General features: G+C 38.5%; 1 protein-coding gene across 1 annotated transcript in view; it reads right to left on the reverse strand.

Moving 5' to 3' along the window:
• LCA5L (lebercilin LCA5 like) overlaps window positions 1-11,767 on the reverse strand; it is a 39,626-nt gene extending 27,859 nt beyond the window's left edge. The window contains exons 1-3 of the mRNA XM_004387999.2: window positions 11,452-11,767; window positions 5,148-5,662; window positions 1,518-1,655 (exon numbers count right to left, since the gene is read on the reverse strand). Of these exons, the coding sequence (XP_004388056.1) occupies window positions 1,518-1,655; window positions 5,148-5,662; window positions 11,452-11,767 (969 nt within the window). The remainder of the gene's footprint in view (window positions 1-1,517; window positions 1,656-5,147; window positions 5,663-11,451) is intronic.
• Window positions 11,768-18,873: the final 7,106 nt, after the last annotated feature.

The raw sequence follows: 18,873 nt of genomic DNA on the forward strand, positions 1-18,873 counted from the left end.
CTGGTGATAGGGAACCCAAGGTTGAGTAAGGACAGTGTTGACATGTAGTGGGGTTGTTAATCATTGTCATAGGGCAACATGTGTACTAACTGTTTAATGAGAAACTATTTTGTTTTGTAAACCTTCACCTAAAGTGAGAATAGCAGCAGAACTGGAAGAATGTAATCGATGTAACTGAAATTGCACATGTGGAAATTTTTGAAATGGTGTATCTTTGGCTATGTATATTTTCACCAAAAAAAAAAAAAAGACTGAGAAGGGAGAGGGGTGACATGTCATGGGGTTGCTAACCAATGTCATAAAACAATACGTGTACTGACTGTTTAATGAGAAACTATTCGTTCTGTAAACCTTCACCTAAAGTACAACTAAAAGAAAAAACTTAAAAAAAAAAAAAAAAAAGACTCAGAGGGGAAACTAATCTACAGGACTAACAGTCTACAAGAACTATGGACTTATCTACCCTGAGACCAGAAGACCTAAATGGTGCCTGGCTACCACTACTGACCGTTCTGATCAGGGCCACAATAGATGGACCCTGATAAAATGAGAGAAGAATGTGGAAGAGAATCCCAAATTCCTAAAACTACAAAAAACAAAATAAAACAACCAGACTTACTGGACCAGTTGAGACTGGAGGACTCCCCCAGACTATTGCCCTGAGATACTCTTTAAACTTGGAACTGAAACTAGCCAGAGGTCACCTTTTAGGGAAATAACAGATTGGCTCACAAAATAAAGAATATCACCTGTCAGTGTGTGCTCCTTTAAAAAATCATCTATATGAGATCAAATGGTCAACAATTGCTTTAAAACAAAGATTATGTAAGGGGCAAGGAAACCAGATTAATGGAAATGGAACAACCAGAACAGAAATATTGAGAATGTTCATGAATTGTGAAGAATGTAACCAACGTCACTGAAAAATTTAGGTAAAAATTGTTGAATGGGAACCTAAACTGCTATGTAAACCTTCACTGAAAACACAATAAAATATTATTAAAAAAAAATTCTATGCCTCATATTTTTCACCGTGTGTTAAAACCCTTTATAGCGGTAGTTTTTCAAACTTGGCTGCATGTAGGACTTCCCTGAGGAGGTGAAAAACAAACAAAACCCTGCCTCCATCCCACCCTCCCCGCACCTGCCCAAATAAATAGGCCATTAAATTTTAACCTAAATATTTTACTGTTATCAGTTATTGTTTAAATTTAGAAACTTATTTTGAGTACATTAAAAGTTAACAAAATGCAATAATATTACTTTATGTGACGAAATGAAAATAAGACTTGCTAATAGATCTTTAATTTCCTAATTACAGTACACATTCACTGTGCTGTTTAACACATTCCTGTGATTTCAGATCCTCTGTTCATATGATTGTAGGGAAGAAACTTAATTTGAGAAACATATTCATGAAGTTATATAATTTAAAGATACAGCAGATATAAATAGCTCTGATATGCTGGGAAAGAGAATTTCACAATTTCTCTTACATTTTGTTTGGAAAGAAATACCTTAAGTTTTTGCTGAAGGCGTTTGACTTCCATTTGCAGAGCCTTTGTAGCTGTTTGGGCTGCTAACGTCTTCCGGTTCTCAACGGCCAACTGCCGATTAAAGGCTTTCTTGTTCAGCCTCAGTTGTTTTTCCAAGCTCTGAAAACAGTATATATTTCAACTATTCTGTAACCAATGTAGTACTATTAAAATCTTCACCTATAATGGAAATGACTACATGTACGAAAAGTACAAAATTTCAGTCCAATTTTAGCGTATGGCTTAATGTACAGGACAGCTGTATTTGAATTAAATACAACCAAAAAAAAAAAAAAAAATCCCGCATCCCAACTCAAGAGAATAAATATCATATGTTTTGAGCCCAAGGTTTCTTACATACTTTGGAATTTGATAATTTTTGAACAAATCTTGAAAATGAAAAAATATAATTCACTGTCCTATTTTAAAAATTAAATTAAATATTCTAACCATTATCTTTGCATATGTACTTTTTAGAAACCTTTCAAGCCTCTTGGTACAGGGCTGCCTCAGCAGCACCGCAGACCACTGGGCGCAGGGATCCCACGTAAGTGAGACTGAGACTTAGCACCGAGATTCACACCGCCCCTTCCCATGCCGAACTCTAAAACCGCTCCATAACCCCGTTATTCAGGGCTCTGCATATTCACTTTCTCACTGGAATGCCAACTACTGTATTAGAAAACATTTTGATCTGGACTTCGACAGAAGGTTTGGCCAAAAGGACTTTTTACAGAATTTTCCCCCTTATAACAATACTTCTTCATTAAAGGAAAGTGGAAAATACGGAAAAACTAAAAAGATAAAAAATCCCAGAAAATTCAAGCCTCAAGTTACAGTATTAAAGGATTCCATGGGCAAAAAATTGAATAATGCAGAAAGCATCAAACGAAGAAGGAAGGAACACATGATTCAATGTACCAAAAAGAAATGGTCAATGTTCAGCCATTTCAGGAGGCAGTATATGATCAAGAACCACTGGTACTGAAGGAAGAAGTACAAGCCACGCTGAAGGCAATGACAAAAATCAAGCCCCCAGGAACTGATGGAAGACCAATTGAGATGTTTCAACAAATAGATATGTCACTGGAAGCACATACTTGTTTATATCAAGAAATTTGGAAGACGGCTACCTGGTCAACTGGCTGGAAGCGATCCATATTCTCGCCCATTCCAAAGAAAGGAGATCAAACAGAATGCAGAAATTGTCGAATAATATCATTAATATTACATACTAGCAAACTTTTGCTTAAGATAATTCAAAAACGGCTGTAGCCATACATCGACAGGGAATTGTCACAAATTCAGGCCGGATACAGAAAAGGACATGGAACGAGGGATATCACTGCTGATGTCAGATGGATATTGGCTGAAAGCAGAGAATACCAGAAAGATGTTTAACTGTGTTTTATCAACTAGGCGAAGGCATTCGACTGTATGGACCATAACAAATTATGGATAACATTTCAAAGAATGGGAATTCCAGCTACTCTTAATTGTGCTCATGAGGAAACTGTACATGGATCAAAAGACAGTTATTTGAACAGAACAAGGTGATACTGTGTGGTTTAAAATTGGAAAAGGTGTGTGGCAGGGTTGTATTCTTTCACTTTATTCAATCTACATGCTGAACAAATAATCCAAGAAGCTGGGCTATATGAAGAAGAATGCGGCATCAGGATTGGAGGAAGGCTCATTAACAATCTGCGTTATGCAGATGACACAGCCTTGCTTGCCAAAGGTGAGAGGACTTGAAGCACTTACTGATGAAGCTCAAAGACTACGGACTTCAGTATGGATTACACCCGAGCATAAAGAAAATAGTAATCCTTACAACTGGACCAATAAACCACATCATGATAAAGAGCAAAGAAATAGAAGTTGTCAAGGATTTCATTCTTCTCGGATCAACAGTCAACGCCCATGGAAGCAGTAGTCAAGAAATCAAACCATGTATTGCACTGGGTAAATCTGTTGTAAAAGACCTCTTTAAAGCAAATATGTCACTTTGATGACTAAGGTGCACCTGACCCAAGCCATGGTGTTTTCAATTACCTCATATGCATGTGAAAGCTGGAGAATGAAAAAGGAAGACCGAAGAATTGATGTATTCAAATTGTGATGTTGAGGAATATTGACTACACCATGGACTGCCAGAAGAACAAAGAAATCCGTCTTGGAGGAAGTAACAGCCAGAATACTCCTTAAAAGTGAGAAGGGCGAGACTCTGTCTCACTTCCTTTGGACATGTCATCTGAGGGGACCAATCGCTGGATAAAGACATCATGGTTGGTAGAGGGTCAGCAAAAAAGAGAGAGACCCTCGATGAGACGGACTGACACAGTGGCTGCAACAATGGGCTCAAACATAGCAAGGATTGTGAAGATGGCGCAGAACCAGGCAATGTTTCATTCTGTTATGCATAAGGTCACTATGAGTTGGAGCTGACTCGAAGGCACCTAACAACAACAAAAAACCTACATGTTTTGGCCCACAAAAAACTTTTCCCCCACCACATGTCCAAAAAGCAATTTCCCATACTACCAAGCCTTGTGATAACCCAGAAAATAGTTAATTAGTTCCTGAATTCTTTTTGGTTTTGTCTCATCTATCTAGATGAGACAAAATACATTTACTTTTACATGACAGACATATGCTAAGATTGATCCAATATTACCTAAAAGGCCAGTCATGTAACTTTGGTAAACTATTTACCAAATAGGATGGAAAGAAAATGATGTTGCTCGTTAATTTCTGTAGCTTAAATATCCATTCTATGTGAGAAAATTCTCTTTGATAGAGGAAATTTTACTAACAGAAGAAATAACTGACATAAAAAGGGGGATGAAATGAACTTATTTCCTTGTTACTTCAAGAGCATAGAAAATACTTGCCTCTCACCATCAAGATTAGGAATTAACAGTAAATAAATTCCATTTATGTTTATGTCTATAGAGACCTATTTTAATGTAGAATAGGTGGGAGAATTCTCAGTATGATCAGTGCGTTTTCCCAAATCACCCCTTGTAATATAATCCCCAAGCTATTGACAACCATGCACCATTTCTCTCTTCAATTATTTCAATTCATTTCCCCTCCCTTTTCCCAAGGACATTAGTTGGGAAAAATTCCTGTATCTAAAATACTAAAAACGCTTGTGTTGTAATGATCAGCCAAACTGATGAGGTAGAATAAAAGGAAAAAGACTGAACAGATACCCTTGGGTAGGTTTTTAGCGAAGTCTTTCAATAAACAGTTTGAAGTAGAGAGGTGACTTCTAAGAGAGCTTTTGTACAACATAATGCAATCCTTCTAGCACCTGAAAAAAACTCCCCTAACACTGGTAGCCGTGCCAGCTTAGAGAATGATCATGTCCAGATCAATTAGCCTAGCCACAGAATGAGCTCCTGATCACTATGACAACAGAATGAACATTTCCAGTTCAGAGCCTTTTCTGTCTCTCCTTCAGCCTCCCCCAACAATAATTTAGTATTGCCTGCAAGCAAAGCAGTTTGTAATGCTTCATTAGGGAGGGGGCAAATATGATTCATGTGCACTCTCTCTCTGTGCTACTTTTGGCACCTTACATTTCCTAGCCTCTGAAATACAGACCTGTATTCTTCTGTCATTTGCCTCCAATTTTGTCGTGAGAACAGACAATTTTTGAGTAAGTTCTTCCCTCTCTGCCAGATTTTTATCTTCGGAAAGTTTCTGCAGTGCCTGTAAGGCATCCTTGGTCTTTAGTAACTCACTGTCGGCTTCCCTAAGTTTTCTAGACACAGTTCTTTCCTTTTCCTGGGACTTCCTAAGTAGCTGCCTTAGATTTTTTACTTCATTCTGATGTTTAATCATAATCTGAGGAAGATTATTTTGTGAGTTCTCGTATCTTCCTATCGCTTTCAAGTGCCTGAACTGAAGCTGTTTCAAAAACTGGTTTTCTATGATGGTGGCTTCCAATTTCCGATGTATATCAGCTAAGTCATTTTTTAGTTCTTTAATCTTATAAAGCCTTGCAGACATTATGCGATGAGCCATAGCATCTCTCCTTTGGGCAATCGCATTGGTTTGAGAATTAAAAAATGATGCATTCCGATTGTGCCTTTTTCCAGCTGAGATTTCCTTAGGGCCTGTGTAAACAGACAACCCGGTTTGTTACTAGTAATATAGAGACATATGCAGATATGCACACGTTTGATTCCCCCACCCCACACACACACATACACTCACACATACAAACCTGAGTGTCACTAGGAGAAAGAAGTTAACATTTAACCACTGCCTGTGCTTCAGGCTTGGTACTTCATATACAGTATAGATATCTCGTTTAATACAATTCTTTAAGGACAGTAGTATTTCCATTTTATAGCTGGAGATTTTAAGTCATTTGCCCAAGTTCACATAGCCACAAAGCAGTATAGAATGGTCTAAAAATCAGGTCTTTTTTGACTGTACATTTCATATTTATTTCTACTACAAAAGCTACAATAACCATAATAATAGCTAACATTTACTAAGTACTTACCATATGTCATGCATTGACCTAAATGCTTTATGCAGATTATCTGATGTAACCCTTCTTCCAACATGTTATAAGGCAGAGTCCAAGGTGAAAATCTCATATAGTCAAAATGACCCTTAAAAAGCTGTTAAACTACTTATATAGTACACGGGTACCCCATCTTTAAATAAATCCAACACAGCAAATTTTTCCTCCATTACTTCGGCTAGCACAAAATGAAGCAGTTGGCATGTGTTCAGGGGTCTATTGTAAAAAAAAGGTAGCTAAGCAATATTATACTTAGCACCAAACATACAGAATTGAATTCAACCATGTTAAATGTATATGAAGCATCACTGTACTATTATCCCATTTTAAAGATGAACAAACTGATGCTAAGAGATGTCACTTGTCAGTGGGCACACAGCTAGTAAGTGGTAAGACAGAACCTGGGTCTGTGTGCATCTGTGTGATATATACTTATGTGTGTGTGCATGTGCACATACTTGTATGTGTATATTCTTGAGAAAGGGAGATTGAAACTGAATTCTAAAATTAAAAAAAAATCTGGTCCTCATCCTGGAGAGAGAAGGGTACTTAGTGGGCATTGTAACCTGAGTCCTAATCTTATTGGCCCAAGTGTAGACATACAGCCTGACACACAGGCTAACATCTTTGGAATGTTGTTGTTAGATGCCGTCAAGTCGATTCTGACTCATGGTGAATCTGTGTGTGCAGAGCAGAACTGTGCTCCATAGGGTTTTCAAGGGTGTGACCTTTTGGAAGCTGATGGCCAGGCCTGTTTTCCAAGGTGCCTCTGGGTGGGTTCGAATGGTCAACCTTTGAGCTAGTAGTTGAGCACTTAACCATTTGTGCCACCCAGGGACTCCTCATGTCTGGCATAGGTGGTGGGAAAGGCAATTCTGCCTGTGATGAAAACGATCAATCAGTGGAAACAAAGTGTTTTCTGGGGATAAAGCATCTGAACCTTGACTATAACAGACCACACAGATTTCACACAATCACAGTATCAGTATCACATTAATAACCGATGGATTGCCTTTGCGATTGTGCCTTCAAGGTATTCATTTGCCCATTGGGAATAACAATTTTCTGGGAGCCATGGTTGAATATCTGAGTATTTTAGAACAGACATTTAGCACAATAAAAATTGGGCAGCAGCGCAGGTCGGCCTCTGGAACCCTAACTGGAATGCTAGTGAAGAGATGGTCTGAGTTATGCTGAGGCCAGACACTTTACTAGTTAGGGCACTGACTAGGGGAGCCCTAGACCCAGGCAATGTAGATCAGGCTGGTTTAAAACAGGACCGGACAGGGGCTGACGTGTTCTCTACCACGTCCAGCATGACTGAACTTGACCACAAACTTGTACTGTCTTCCACCTTGTGGGTGGCCTGACCCTGGAGGACTGAGATATTTCTCTGAGAGTAGAAGGATGAGGGGTGGTGGCTTTATGGGCAGTGGAGGCTTAAGGAAGTGACAGGAAGCCAAGTCAGCATGGGAGTGTGCCTGGGAACTAAACACTATGGCCGTGGGAGCACTGGTCACGGCCCTAGGAGTTAAGATGTACACAGAGGGTGTGGGCGCTCTGAAAAAAGGAGGCTCAGATGGACTTGGACAAGGAACACATAGGTAATGAGTGTGAAGGGCTGAAGATCAGAGACCTTTCCCCAAATGTTTTTTTGTCTGTGTAAGGTTCCCAATATACCCCAAAACATGCCTGAGATTGAATTTCTTGTCAACCCTAATGGATGGGTCAGTGGGAGGAACTGCACCTGATTTGATTCAGAAATGTAAATATACCACTTGTATCTGAGTGGTATAGAACAAATTTATACTAGAATATCTTGCACACATATTGTAACTATATAACTATAAAGTTATGAAAAACTGCTATAATAAGCATAATCCTTAATGATTTTATATCTCATTATCATGCATACTTACTGTAACTATAAACTATAAAGTTATATAACTACAAAGTTATGAAAAACTGCTATAATAAGCATAATCTTTAATGATTTTATATCTTATTATCCTATGTTACACATAATAAGAATGGTATAATTACAATTTCTATCCTATTTCACACAATAAGGCAGATCTAGCTGAACGATTAAACTAGAGTATTTAGTTTTTAAACCACTGAGTCAAAACACTCACTAAAATTAACTTAGCTTAATTCACCAAAAAAAATACATGTTTAAGCCCACAGTTACCCAAAAGGGCATGTTTCATATTGCTTATAATGAGACATGCCCTTCTGAACAGTCCTAAGAATGTCTCCACACTCAGCACTTCACCAGCAAACTCACCCAGCCCCCAGGTCGTCTTCCTTGCTGTGGGCCCATTTCTCCAGATTCATCCTGTACCCCACCACTCCTTTTAAAAGCTCTATGGTCCTCCTATTGCACTTCCCTCCCCGTGCTGTTTCCTCCCCATGTCCTCCCTGGCCTCATCCTAGTTCCTTCTCCTGGCCATTTTCCCTTTTGGTCTCACTGTCCCATCCTGTTCCTGCGTTCCTCATGTCTGGTTCTGCTCCGTATCCCGAGCCACCTTCCTACTTGTTCCTGCTGGCTCTGCCCTCTACCAGGTTCTTTTCTTTCTCTTTGGTGTCTATACTGTATTTCACCTTAAAAGAGATGGACCCACTTTCTCCAAGGACCAGAGTAAAGAAGAAGTGCAAAGGAAGGGCCTTTTCTCTTTCTGTTCTCTGTAGGCTCTGGTGTCAGTCTGTTGGGGAGAGTGTCTCTTCAATAGTACCTTAGGTCTTCCACCTACACCTGACTGAAGACAACAGGGACATTCAAAGGGCAAAGGGTGGCCCAAGCAACGGAGTGCAGTAGAAGAACTTTATTTGGTATGTTAATTTTTTGAATAACTATCACATCTACCAATTTAATGTTCTGGTTTTATACTGACCAAAATAAACGAACACACACACACATATCCAGGAAGCAATTTTCTAATTAACAGGATATATACTTGCAAGAGTTCTGAAAGTACATTTTCTACAAAAGAAGGAAATAACCAATTTCTGAACATCAAATTACAGAAAATACATTGCTTGCTATTAAATTGATTTAGGTAAATCTTCAATATTTGACTCAAGCTACAATCGTATCAAATTGAAGTCCAAGGATGGTCATTTCATCCTCATAAATTTTCTCTAGAAATTTTTTTTTGCCATAAAATTTGCTTTCATGTATTTGCTAAAATGGGAATTAAAAACAACCTCTGATGTTACTATTCCTTAGTGAATTCTTTGTCTATATTGGTTGTCCCTAATCCAGTGTTCTTAGCCGTTGCGGGCCAGAGATCTACTTTTAATAAATCAGAAAGCTGAAGAGTGTTGAACATCCACCTGAGGGGGAACCACACTGCTTAAAACACTAAGTCTCATTGCTTTGGGCTAGAATGACATTATCCCAGGGCAGAACCAATTACTTGCTACTTTAATTTCTTTGGCAAACACTTACACAGTATGAACTGTATGGGGCAGAATAATAAAAAACGAACTAAGGAAATACTTTATCATTTCGTGACAAAGCTTGATGTTGCAATGCGTCATTTAAGTTCATCATGCAAAGATGCTCATAAACATAAAATTTAAGTTAAAGATGAATCCAAAATTTATTTAAAAAAATTTCAGCCTATAAATACACCAAAGAACATCCAAGTAAAAGCAAACCTTTCACTCTTTCCGATAATGGAATTTAGGATCTAGTCTGCTGTGAAGTGACTGAATTAATTTAGGCTGCCCCTGAGTTCTGAACAGATATCTTGCATAAGGTACTCAGTAAACATTTGTGGAATAAATAAATAAGGAATTGATTTTAAAAAATTAAATGATAAGTTGTTTACAACTAAAAATGCAATTTGTTGAAACAGCTTCATAAATGCTAATTGCCTTCTCACACAGTTCCGTAACAGCCTATAATCAATATGAAAATATAGTATATAGATCCATGATTCCTTGTAAAAAAAACCCTAGGGTTCACACTGTTTTAGAATTTTTTGGGTTTTATTTTTTAGGATGCATATATGGTATTTTACATAGTACCCCCAGTTGGGTCTGGGGCAGCACCCTTTAATCAGACAATAGTTTTGCAGTGAAATATATGACTATTCACAGCTAACCAAAATACATAAAGATTAGTTTCTTGTCAGTTCAAGGAAAGTTTTGTTGCCAAATACATGAAAACTGTCGGGTTTTCGGAGCTTTATAAATTTCAAATGTAGATGAGGGATTGTGCAACTGTAGTATAACAGAACCGAGCTATGATGTTGTTCTGTTGTGATCATTTCTTCCAAATGCCATAAACAGACTTCTCCAGATACAGACCCACCAAGAGAGAAGGGACTGGACTTTACGTTTTTTGCCCCAGGCATCACCAAATGGGTGTAGAACTTCCACCTCTTTAGGTTTTTTTTTAACCTTTTGAAGATCTGATGAAAGCTGTGGGTTCTCTCCCTAGAAAAGTTCACAAGCACACCTACGCACAGAAAATGCATAGAATTTCATGAGGTTCACAGACGTGGGTCTTAGATCCCTGCTTTATAGCTAGGAAGGGGAACTGACAATTCCAGATGGACCCGGAAGTGGCCCAGAGGGTCCTGGATACACTTGGTAATAGCAGGCTATGGGTGAAAGATATGGGGCAAGAGTGACAGTGATAGATGTGTCTATAAACAGTAGGCTCTTAATGAGTGCTTGCTGACTGCTGACTGAGGGTAGTTCTGATGATCCAAGTAGAAGAGTTCCTGGCTAAGGCGGCTAGTTGTATAGAGGAATATTTACAAGGCCAGGATTGCAGGGAGGTAAGGAAGGGAGGAGATTAAGGGTGGCACAAGGCTAATTCCAATTTGGATAGTTAGGGGTTGAGAGTGTTAGTACTTTTAAAATCCACAAGGGAATGAGATCATTAACAGCCTTTTGAATCATCTCTGTTTCAAAAGATTGCCTTTGCTAATATCCCTCACCAGTCTTGGCGACCATCCTCTTGGGCTGCTGAGGCAAGTTTTTACGTTTCATTGATGCTTCAAACTTTGGTTCTTCAGTTGAGATGTGAGGCAAGAAGCCAGTGAAATCCAGGTATTGTGGTACTCGGTAACAAGGCCACCTGTTAACTAAAAACGGAACTGACCTCACTGGGGGGCTCCAGGAGGGTAAGCCCTGCAACAGGGCTTCACATTTTAAGCCTAATTTTCTGCCATTTTGTAATTATTCAGAATTTCCCCATTTCCTAATTCTGTCTATAAAAGTTGACCTATAATACATATTTACAATCTCAAAAACAATAAAATGGAATATGGACCACTTCAAATACTAGTGCATTAAATAATAATGTCACAATAACCAGAAATTTGGTTTTGGTTGGGAAATTGTGCTTCTTACCTTTAGGTTGGGAGAATCTAGAAACATACTTTTTCTTCTCCTCCTTTTCTTTTCCCACAGGCTGCTCTAAATAATTTCTCTTAACAGCTGTTTCTGAACATTCCGAGATAAAGTCTTCGGAGTAATCGTAGTGAGAGCTTCCGCAGGAACACTGGGATTGACTATAATCGACACTCTTCTCGGCAGTGTGTCCGTTCCTGGGAAAATCGCCCAGGCCCAGGCTCCTCTCGCATTCTGCAGACTCCCTGTTGTTTTCTAATCCCACACTGGGGAAATACTCATCTAGGTTTGTTTTCGTTGTATCAGCCAAAGACATAGTGAACAACCTAACTGAAGAAAAGTATTTTAAAAATGTATAGATACTGACACTGAAATGAACCGTGCTTTATTATATTTTCTTTAGCTATGAACAGATAATTAGAAATGTGAAACAAGACGTTATTTTGAAGTATTTCCTGAAAAAAGTTCAGTTTGCTTTTTATTTCTCTATCAAGTACGAGACCCCTGAGACCAAACTTTGGTGAGGTAATATCCACAGGTAATATAAAATAAAGGCTTAGCAGGTGACAACCATTTATGAATTGGTACATTGCATTCTCATTCTTTAAGCCTGGTTATTTGTTAGAATTTTTTAAACTTGCTTAGAACTGAAAAAAATGACAGAACCTGGTAAGTTCGGGTGCCGGGCATGAAATGCAATACCTGTGAAAGTCAGACATATTTGTGAACACGCACAGACTTTCATTTACTAATGATGAAATCACGTACTTTTGAGATTAAACGTATAGAGGAGAATATAATTAATTCACATACTAGTTTTTCTAGAGCTAATATTTGTTCTAAAATTAAGATTAATCAGTGGATGCCAGTGATGTAAACCTGATCTACTGATTATAAGGTTCTTTACATTTTAATTCAGGAAATTTGCATTCCTTTCTATGATGTGTTTAGACTATTATAACATGGATATAATTTCCCTGATTATACACTACATGTTAACAGAAGAAGCAATTCAGGAAAAATATGGCTCACTGGCATGGGAAACTCATCCAGGCATTAGGATTGGGACTTTTTTGAAGAAAATTCACCAAATGCAAAATTTGCATTTGTTTAATAAAGAACTGAGATATTTTAGGCTACACAAAAAAACTTGTATAAATCATGGATTTGGAAGAATGAAGCTTGTCTAATTATTACAGATTTAATCGTTCAATGTGAAAAATCAAATTCTTATTTGGGAAGTAAAAAATAGTATAGTAAAATAGTCTTAGCCAAGAACTGCATTTAAAAGCTAAAAATGAAACTCAGTGATGTGATCCTAATTTCTAATGAAGGGCATAAAATACTACCTAGGAACCACAGGCCATGACTGAAAAACTAATTTAATTAAGGACCTACACAGAGTCACCCTTCTTTTACTAAGGATGCACTTGATTCTAATGAAGTACAAGTTAAAGTAATTTAAACACAATAGTGCTTCATTTATAGATTAAGAATTTGCATTGTAGTTCAATGAATTACTCCCAAAGGCAACCGTGACAAGCTGCTTTAGGGCCTCACTAGCTAAAATCACTCCTCAACTTGTTGTTCCTAGGCCCTTGCTTAACATTCGTGAAAAAAAATACCGTATTTTACTTCTACTGTTTTATTTTTAAACGATTTTCTTGGTGTTGGGAATAGACGGTGGCATGAAACTACTGACTGAACGGAATCATCTATGTGACAAACAAGGGTAGATGCCAAATTCTCTCCAATCGGTTTCACAGAAACTCTCCCGCATATGCCCCAAGAGGTCTGCAATACTAGATCCACTGTATCATCCTGATCTAAGGACTGCCTTCTGGGACAGGCTGACAGCCCACAGTTAAATACACATTCCCTAAGGATCCAAAAGTTTCATGTGGAAGTTCCAGAAGAACAATGAGTTCAGATCCAAGATAGCTACTAGAAACAGATCTTCACATAGCCCTTATCCCTGATAATTTAGACACAGTGGATTCCAATGTACACAAACTTCTGATAAGCCTTCTTAGTAGTCTAAAGTGAGAATTTTAAATGGAGGGAATGGGAAGTCAAATACAAGAAGGATCTCAAATGCATACTCTCAACAAAACTAACTTTACTTAAAAACTGACGGTTCTGCATTTCTCTATAATGCTACTGGGTTAAGGCAAAATAACATCACTAAAATCTCTTTTGTATCAGTCTACCTCAGATCAAAACAAGTGAATCCATCTCCTGGGGTCTTTAAAAGGATTATTTTTCATTTAATATTCTTAACTCTCCTGTTTTATTAAGAAACCAAAAGAGAAATTGGCTATATCAGATCCTTTCCACCAGGAATCTATTTTGTTGTTGCTGGGTGCTGTGGGATCGACTCCAACTCATAGCAACCCCATGTGACAGAGCAGAACAGCCTCATAGGGTTTTCTTGGCTGTAACCTTTATAGAAGCAGATTAGCAGGTCTTTCTCCTATGGAGCCACTGGGTGAGTTCAAACCACCAACCTATTGCTTAGCAGCCAAGTGCTTAACTTTTGTGCCACCAGGGCTCCTTCACTCTTTCTACTGAGAGTTTTTTTTTTCCCCTAAATCAGTTCCTGCCTCTTTCTGCCTCTGTTTAACTCTCTAGCCTTCTCCTCTTCTGATGAAATGCATCAGGCAGTTCATAATCTTCCCCAACATGGAATCTTAGCCCAAATGATCTTATTATCAGTGGTATATGTAATTAATGTTTAACTAGCGCTTTTACTTCCGCCAAATTGCCTTCTCATCATCTAATCCTAGCAACCAGAATGCTCTCTAGAAGTGAGGATGGAGAGACCTTGACTTGCTTAATTTGGGCACATTATCAGGAAAGACCAACGGCTAGAAAAGGACGTCCTGTCTGGTAAAGTAGAGGGTCACTGAGAATGAGGGAGACCCTCAGTGACATGGATCAACACAACTGCCACAGCAATGGACTCAAAACATACCAATAATCATGAAGATGGTGCAGGACCGGCAACAGTTCATTCTGTCACATGTAAGATCACCCCGAGTCAGAGCCAACTCGATGGCAACTAACAACAACAATCCTAGCAACATAAAGGAAACGGGCTCAGACAGCAGGTAGGTAACTGTCCACGTTTGACAACTTTAAGTTCAGTGCTTTTTTAATGAAGCATTACAACTGCAAACAAAGGTAAATCATACAACCCTAAAACAGAGCATTTACGTTTCCAGACACATTTTACCATGTAGCAGTGGGCAGAAGTAGAGGTAAAGATCCTTATTTTTGAACCTCTGCATCTGGATTAAGAAGAGACCTAACTGTTGGACTAAGAAGGACTAATACTATTCTGCTATAGCCCTCGCATGTCCTTGTCCCCTCTTCACCTCCTCTTGCTCATCAGCTTAGCCCCTAATTTCCTCTCCACCCAGCTTGATAAATCCGAGGACAATTTGTTTTTTAATCAATTATTTCTGATGCTAGCTGAACTTCTTTTGACCTCTCCTGCTAAAGCCTTATAAAATGTGCCTCCTCTGTCTCCCGTCAGAACACTCCTTCAAAGTTGTCTCATCACAGCATTTTTGGATAAAGGCGTATGCTAATGGTTGCTCTGGTTGATTTTCTCCCACATTAGAAAATAGATTTGCCTTTGTTCATGGTTTTCAGGCCTTTGTGTATTCAGGCACATTGCAATATAAGTTTTATGGGCCAGGATCCGTCGTGAGCTAGCTAGTCTATTTAAACGGGAACAATTTTTCTCTACTTTATGCCAGCTTTCTCCTTCAGACCAATCTGGTATGCCTTAATTAATATTTATCTAAAATATGTGCACGTAGTTATCAGTTTAGCAATCACAGCTTTGTACACCAGTCTCTCAGATATATGGAACCAATTCAAGAGTGTTCTCTGTGTTACACTTACAAAATGTCCAACAGCTACAACAGAAGTTTGACAGAGTAGAAGGTACACAGACGATTCAAAGGCAGACAGATTTGGGTTTGAACTTGGTCTATTCTTTACTAAGTAATCTCAGCCATTGGTAAGATATGAAGAATAATACTGATTTCATAGGGTCATTCTGGGAGGAACTGAGTGTTTGTGAAAATATCTATCATGGCATCTGTCATATGGTAAGCATTCAACAAATACTAGTTTTTTCTTTTTGGAAGAGTCACTCTGGGACAAAGACCAAGACTACAATGGCACTGACAGGGCCTTCATGTGAGAGACCTGTAACTCGACAGCCAGTCAATTTTACCAGGAACAACTGCTTGAATAATCCCATTAGACTGAAAGCTCCTTGAAGGGAGAGGTGGTGTCTTACAGTGCTGTTAACCTCAGGCCTAGCAAACCGCTGCCACACAACTAATATTTTAAAGTGCTTGAGTAATGGTAATTACCACCACCGGCAACCACACAGGTAGGACTTTTACATACATTAGACGCCGTTGAGTTGATTCCACTCATAGCACCCCATGTACAACAGAATGAAACACTGCCTGGTCCTGTGCCATCCTCACAATCTTTGCTAGGTTTGAGCTCACTATTGCAGCCACTGTGTCAATCCATCTCGTCAAGGGGCTTCTTTTGCACTGACCCTCTACCTTACCAAGCATGTTAACCCCTTTTTACAAATGTGAAAATTGAGGCTCAGGAAAGTAACTTGTCCAGAGTCACATAGCTAGGGAGTGGCACAGGTGAGTTTTGAACCCAGGTCTGTCTGCCTTTAAAGTTCTTTTCACGACAACATTCTGCCTGACCCCAAAGGGACATTTAATTCAGTTCACTTAACACTGCAACATTAAAATGCTAAATTTTAAAACCTCTGGTAAGACTATGGGAATTACTTGGTATTTGGCTTTTCATTGCTTTTTCTCAACCCTAGAGTTCAAAACCCAAGACTAAATGAAAATAATCACTTATGCCTTAATCCTTCAGATCAATCAATTTAACTCACTCTGAATATGACACGAGCGGGACAGTGAGATGATAAACACAAGGAGCTTAGGGTGGGGAGGTGTTCTCTCCTATTCGTGGAGTAGACTATTGAGGTGTGAGGATCTGATTGTACTCCACCCACAATGATGTTTTGGGAAGAGATTTCCTCTGAAAGAGGGCGAAGCCAGCTTTGCCCTATGTTTGACAGAGCAGAGAACTAGCCATTCTTATCTCTTCGTTTAATAAAAATTGATATAGGGAGGATTCCAATGGAAACCCATTCAAGACACATAAGACTTAATGACTATAAGCAACCTAACTCCTGAAAAATTCCATCAGATTAAAGTGTGCCCTAATGGAAGGCTTTAGATTTAGCTGTCAGAAAGGTACATTTGGAGGCATTATTGTCCTCGCCATGCGAATTTGCAAGCATCATAAGCCTCTGTTGATGGCTGAATTGTCCCATTAAGTATTATCTCATGTGGGTCTCTCTGTATTTTGCAGGATCTTTATAGCTGTGTCAATAACTGCTCCTTTAAAATGCTAGAAAAACCGCATACAATTAAAGCTGTCCCAAAGAGAAGATCCCTTACTAGCAAAACTGTCCAAAATCTTTCTTGCTCCCTAATTCACCTTACCTAATGCTACAGGTATAGTTTTCTTAGGATGGGCCAAAATGTAGCCTTACTATAAAGACTTTTTTTGCTGGGGTGGAATGGTTGGAAGGAAAATTCCTTATTACCACCAATTATCTAGTGGATGTACTGTCAGCTTTCGATGAATTTCCAAAACACATGGTATTAGGCACAGTTATTCTACTATCAATCACTTTTATAACCTGACCTGTCTCACTGAAAAAAAAATATAAGCAACTTCAGATTAATATCTAAGAATGAAAAACTATAATTTCAATGCCTACCCTAAGACATTGATTTTTTTGGAACTTACTAAACCTAGCAGATGTCATAAATGCTTTCAAACTCCAAACCTGTTGCCATCGAGTTGATTCTGACTCATAGAGACCCTACAGGGCAGAGTAGAACTGCCCGTTAGGGTTTCCAAGGCTGTAATCTTTACGGAAGCAGGCTGCTACATCTTTCTCCCATAGAATGGCTAGTGGGTTTGAACCACCGACCTTTCGGTTAGCAGCTGAGTGCTTAACCACTGTGCCACCAAGGCTCCTTCATAAATGCTTTAGCTAATGTCATATTATTTTGAAACAAGATGTTAGCAACTTGGTAAGGCCAGTATATGACCTGGTTGGCCAAGTGATTTATCAGAATTTCATGTATCACTGAAATTGGCTTTTAGATAAAATTGATGCTTTTTTTTTTTTTTTGCCTATAGCAAATAGACAATTGTTCTTAATACTAAGGGCATGGTCTTTGACAAAAAGAGGTCAAGAGAAAGTGGAACCAGATGGCTTAATATCCCACCGATGGACATGTAGGTTGTTTCCACCTTTTGGCTCTTGTGAATAGTGCTGCAGTGAACACTGGTGTACAGGTTTCTGTTTGCATTGCTGCTCTCAATTCTTTTGGATATATACTTAGGAGTGGAGCTGCTGGATCATATGGTAATTCTATGTTTAACTTTTGGAGGAACCACCAAACTGTTTTCCACAATGTTTGTACCTAAATGGTCATTTTTAATGCATCCAATAGGTCAATTCAATTGGCTTACTGAGGGTACATTTTATAAGAAAACTAATTGCTAAGCATTCGATTCTTTTTTTAAAAAAACTATTTTATTGCATTATAAATGATATAGTAACTATAATTTCATAAATTTAGAAATATGTATACACCCATGAAACTATCGCCACAATCAAGAAAATGACATATCCATCACCCCCAAAGGTTCCTTGTACCTCTTTTTGTAAAAGTTTCCTTTTACCTGTTGTGCCTCTTCCTTCCTATCCCTCCCCTGCACCCCTACCCCCTACCCCAGGCAACCACTGACTGTTTTTGTATAAGTGGAATCATATAATATGCACTCTTATTTGGTTGGGACTTTTTCACTCAGCATAATTATTGTGAGATTCATCTATGTCACTATAAGTATCAATAGTTCATTCTTATTGCTGAGTTGTATGTATATACCATAATTTATCTGTTCATCTGTTGATGGACATTTTGGTTCTTTCTAGATTTTGCGATGAACATTCTTGTATAAGTCGATGTACGGACATATTTCTTTTCTCTAGGGTAAATACCTAGGAATGGAATAGCTGGATCACGTTAGGTGTACGTTTAATTTTTTAAGAAACTGCCAAACTGTTTTCCCAAGTGACTGTACAATTTTACATTCCCACCAGCAGTGTATGAGAGTTCCAATTGCTCCATATCCTTGTCAACACTTGATACGGCCAGTCTCTTTAGTTCAGCCTTTCTAATGTATTTTCTGAATGACTGATGATGTTAAACATCTTTTCATGTGCTTATTTGCCATCCTTGTATCTTCTTTGGTGAAGTGTCTGTTCAAATCTTTTTT

The sequence above is a fragment of the Trichechus manatus genome, unplaced genomic scaffold (assembly GCF_000243295.1).
Source record: "Trichechus manatus latirostris isolate Lorelei unplaced genomic scaffold, TriManLat1.0 scaffold00202, whole genome shotgun sequence".
NCBI classification, from domain to species: domain Eukaryota; kingdom Metazoa; phylum Chordata; class Mammalia; order Sirenia; family Trichechidae; genus Trichechus; species Trichechus manatus.